At 41.7% G+C, this 5,009-nt stretch overlaps 1 protein-coding gene across 1 annotated transcript; it reads left to right on the forward strand.

The window, feature by feature from the left end:
• Window positions 1-1,262: 1,262 nt before the first annotated feature.
• Window positions 1,263-4,239, forward strand: LOC307038785 (piggyBac transposable element-derived protein 4-like; the record flags this gene model as incomplete). Its single annotated transcript, XM_079680463.1, has 4 exons — window positions 1,263-1,320; window positions 2,759-2,992; window positions 3,093-3,227; window positions 3,403-4,239. 4 exons carry the CDS (start codon window positions 1,263-1,265, stop codon window positions 4,068-4,070), a joined length of 1,095 nt encoding a protein of 364 aa, XP_079536589.1. The 3' UTR covers window positions 4,071-4,239.
• Between the last annotated feature and the right edge of the window lie 770 nt (window positions 4,240-5,009).

The raw sequence follows: 5,009 nt of genomic DNA on the forward strand, positions 1-5,009 counted from the left end.
ACGTATAAAAAAAGAGGAAAATAGAAAAAAAACATATTGGTATGATGAACAAGGGTAAGAAAGACTAAAATGCAAAGTGCACTCACATTCAGCTCTACATTTTCAGGTATTCAACCATAACTTTCATACCTGCTGTATACCCAATTGAGAGATTATTTTGTCTAAACATTAAACTAGAACATTTTTGTGACACATGCTATGGTGTCTTGCTAATGTCCCTTTTGGCATGTATTGTAAAGCCTTCTCAGGCCCAGAACACACACACACACACACACACACACACACACACACACACACACACACACACACACACACACACACACACACACACACACACACACACACACACACACACACACACACACACACACACACACACACACACACACACACACACACACACACACACACACACACACACACACACACACACACACCCAAAGATGCAGATTCCAGAGATACTGACAAACTAACGTTGTTATCAAAGTTGAAAATCATTGACATACAGATGTGAAAGAGAGAATCTGAAGGAGAATTAGAGACAATGAAAGCATGCGATTGAAACAGAAATCTACACAGGAAAATCCTCGACAGCGCGCACATAGCTAGCAGCGTAGAGACACACACACACACACACACACACACACACACACACACACACACACACACACACACACACACACACACACACACACACACACACACACACACACACACACACACACACACACACACACACACACACACTGCAGTCAGCATTACAGCAACAGGTTTATTCCGCCAACACTTTACTTTTAATTGCAATATATGTTTGCTTTGCTAGAGTATGTCTTTGACTCCTCTCATCTATTTTGTTTATCTTGACCGCCGGTTTCAGATGGTACCAATTCTTTATTCATTCAATACCAAATTATGTGTCACCAGTGTTGGGACTAACGCGTTACTGTAACGCCGTTATTTTTGACAGTAACTAGTACTCTAAAGCATTATTTTTTTTAATTCAGTAACTCAGTTACCGTTATGGTGCGTTACTCCGTTATTTTTTTTATATAGTCTCGGCTCCCAACAGCGAGGCGAACAGAGATGAGAACTGTACTCAACCTCCTAGGGCCTGGCGTACACATGCTTGGACATCACATTTTTGGTCATATGACCACAGTCGTTAATTCTGCTCAACTGGGGCCTCATGGCCACGTATGTGGCACTTACACTGCCATCTGGTGGTGTCAGAAGAGTACAACACACTACGATAAAAATTCAAAATGGCGGCAAACATAAGGGATAATTCAAGTGGCAGCTCCAAATACAAACCTCGACAAGGTAAGAAGTCCTATCATATTTCAAGGCTTTTTCTGATTTAGATATTTATCAAAGCATTGTACGTTTGTCATGACATGCACATTTGACAAAAGATGTGTAAAAATAACAATTAGGTATGCCGCTAAACATGATGTACACGTATGTGTACATTAGGGGTTTCACAACTACCAATATTTACTCGTCGACACGTTTTTCAAAATAGCAGTCAACTAGTCGACTAGTCGTTACGTCATAATAAAGACACACAAAGAGAGGTGTACAACTGTAATTTATATTGGAACTCATACATTAAACACTGCATTTTAATTTGTGTTACATGGCTGAGTAAATAATAAACAGTAACTGGACTCACCAAAATCGACAGCAAAAAACTCTTGTTTACATAAATGCCACGTAAATCCAGTGCGCAACAGCGCATTGCGCAACACTTTATTCGCTGTCCTCCACGATAACGTCCGTCCACCTTTCCATATTTTTGGTTTGAACACCAACGCATCGACATGTGAGGGAAGGAGGCTTGACCGCTTTCGGGTGACAGTGTTGCCTGCCAGGGCAAAAACCCTCTCACTCGGGGTGCTTGTGGCTGGAATAGCCAGGTAGCTCCTCGAAAGCGGGGGAAGCGGTGCACGTTTTCTGCCCACCACTCCAGTGGATTATCCATTGTGGGGATATGCGGTGTCCGCTGGCAGTAATCCCGTAGCTCATCATCCGCATCACTGTTGACCCGTGTTTTCTTGCTGTTCGTTTGCCTCTGTTCAGTGCTGACGCCGGTCCGTTGCTCACTGGTGCTAGCATTACTGCTAGTGCTAGCTGTCGGCAGCGGGTGTTTCATCTTCAGATGGTTGCGCATAGCAGATGCATTTGTATTGTACTTCAGTACAGCTGTACACAACTGACACTTCACTGTGGAGTTGGTTACATCTTCGTTGAAGTACTGCCAGACAAGAATATCGGACGTGTTTTGGAGCATTTTGCAGCACCTCGTTTACCTAAAAAATTTTCACGACTAGTTGAGTAGGGCCTACAGCGCCGACTAGTGGTAAAGGTAGTCGACTAGTCGACTAGTCGATTAGTTGGTGAAACCCCTAGTGTACATAGGGACTTAGGTTGGTCGAAAATGCTAATATGTTAGTAAAAATGTGCACAAGTAAAATAGCTTATAGCCAACTCTGGTGCAGCTAAAAAGCTGTACATTGTCCCGATGACATAAATAACAATTAAATAACTAAATACATACATAAATTACTTGGGTTCAAAATGTTAATATGCTAGTACAAATGTGCCTTGCTATAGCTAATAGCTAGAGTTGTTTATAGCTAACTCTGGTGCAGTTGAAAAGCTGTACATTGTCCCAGTGTAATAAATAACAAAGAAATACATAAATACATATATAAATGACATTGGTTTGTATTTGATTTTTTCATGTTTTTATTTTCAGAGCGTTTTTCTGTGCAAAGAGCATTGGAGCTATTTGGGTTAATTAATGGAGACAACTCAGATTTGGAAGACTTGTCTGACAATGATGATCCCATCCTGGATGCCAATTATCAACCCCCACCACAGGAGCAAAGCAGCAGTGAGGATGAGGATGACAGTAGTGATGATGAGGACCCCATTCCTCAGCCCACTGAGCACAGCAGAGGATGTAAACGTCTCCGTGGTGCAAATAATGGTTAGCCAAGACCCAGTGGATATTTCTTTATTTTAGGCAGGGCCTCAGGGCTAGGTGAAGGATATGAAGCAAAAGGCTTATTTACAACACTTGTTGACAGGTTCAGGGACAGGGACAGGTTCGTCCCGCACTCCCAGACGGCGCCATCAAACTCAGCAGATCGAGGCTGATCGCTCAGATGATGACTCGGAAGAGCCAACACCAGGACCAAGCACTCAGGGACAACCCAATAAAGGTAATTGTTATTATTTTAGCATGCCTTGAGGGTAAATCTTCAAATTTCATATAAACGTCCACTCAGATTCAACTACGTTATGCACCAATACATCTCAGTGAATTGCTTGCATGGATAAAAATATGTAACTTACTTTGAAATAAGTACTATTTTTATTCTGATTCTGGTTGTGCAGGACGTGGGTTGCGCTGGAGGGCTCCATTGATGCCAGACCTTGCCCAGTTTGAGCATGAGGATGAAACTGAGCTTGACAGAAATGGCTGGACCCCACTAAACTATTTTGAACAGTATATAGATAGAGATTTCAAGAAAATTATTTCAGATTGCTCTAATGCTATGTCACTGTATAGGAGTGGGGACCCACTCAACACCTCTGTAGATGAGGTTTACCACTTTTTTGGTGCCTGTATGTCCTGCATCCGATACCCAACAATCAGGATGTACTGGTCCAAAGCCTTGAGAATCACTGCCATCACTGACAGTTTCACGCGCGACAGATTCTTCAGACTGAGGGGATCAATAAAAGTGCTAATTGATGATGATGATGTGCCAGAAGATCTGAGGAAGAGGGACAAATTCTGGAAGGTGAGGCCTTTTCTGGATCGGATTCTGCAAGGCTGCAAGTCTCAGAATCGACCTGAATTCGCATCTATTGATGAGCAGATGGTTCCTTTCACAGGAGCCTGTCCATGCAGACAATATCTGCCAATGAAGCCAAACCCATTTGGCATCAAGAACTTTGTTTGTGCTACAGCAGATGGCATTGTGCTGGACTTTGATCTGTATCAAGGTAAAGGTGCACTGCTTGAGTGTGACTGTCTCGCGACCAAGCATTGTCCGTGAGTACAACCTCAAGATGGGTGGAGTTGAGTTGCCTTTGTGGTATTATTAGATGCAACAGTAACAATGCAAAATGCTTTGAATGTTTTATATTTTGTTACAGGCATATGATGTCTTCCTGCAACTGTTTGTAGCATTTTAAATGAGCCGTACTGTAGTTGTGACAGTCCAAAAGGAGCAAAATTGCAGTGTTTCATGTTGTTTTTACTCTCAGATGTTCAAAACATGTTGCAGAACATGCAAAATTATGTGTGTATAAGTTATTAATACATGCAAAAGCAGCCAGGAAAAAACTGCTGTGTTCAAGGTGGAAATAAAAAAGTGTTTCACTCTATTACAAAAAGGTGACTTTAATGTGTTTTATGGAAATTCAGAACGAGTGTCCACATATGTGGACATCAAAAGAACGTTTTAGTTAAATGTAAGTTGTGTCTTGGCAGGTCAAAGATCCTATCTACTGCACAAAACAGCAATTCAAATCTGTTGAAACATAGGCAGAAACAACAGGCTGGGACGAAGCTAGTAGCTAAGACCACAGACCCAGACTCATCCGACGCCACTCCACCTCCACCTAAGCAACAGCGGCTGGATTTTAACCGAGGGACTGCTAGCCAGAGAAAAGTTGATAAAGCCATTGCACGGTATGTTGTAGAACACATGCAGGCTATTTCTACTATTTCTATTGCTATTTCTCGATCAACAGATTGTATTATTCTCCAATGCAATAACAGTACTGAAATGAAGGCTATAAGGGCATTAATGGGAGCCCTTTTTTAAGTAACTAATGTGTTACTGTTCACAGTAACGTATTACTTTTTGGTGTAAGCAATCAGTAAAGTAACTGAGTTACTTTTGAAATGAAGTAACTAGTAATGGTAACTAGTTACTGGTTTTCAGTAACTAGCACAACACTGTGTGTCACACATATTTTCTATTGACATG

The sequence above is a fragment of the Notothenia rossii genome, assembly GCF_949606895.1.
Source record: "Notothenia rossii genome assembly, chromosome: 5".
Lineage (NCBI taxonomy): Eukaryota > Metazoa > Chordata > Actinopteri > Perciformes > Nototheniidae > Notothenia > Notothenia rossii.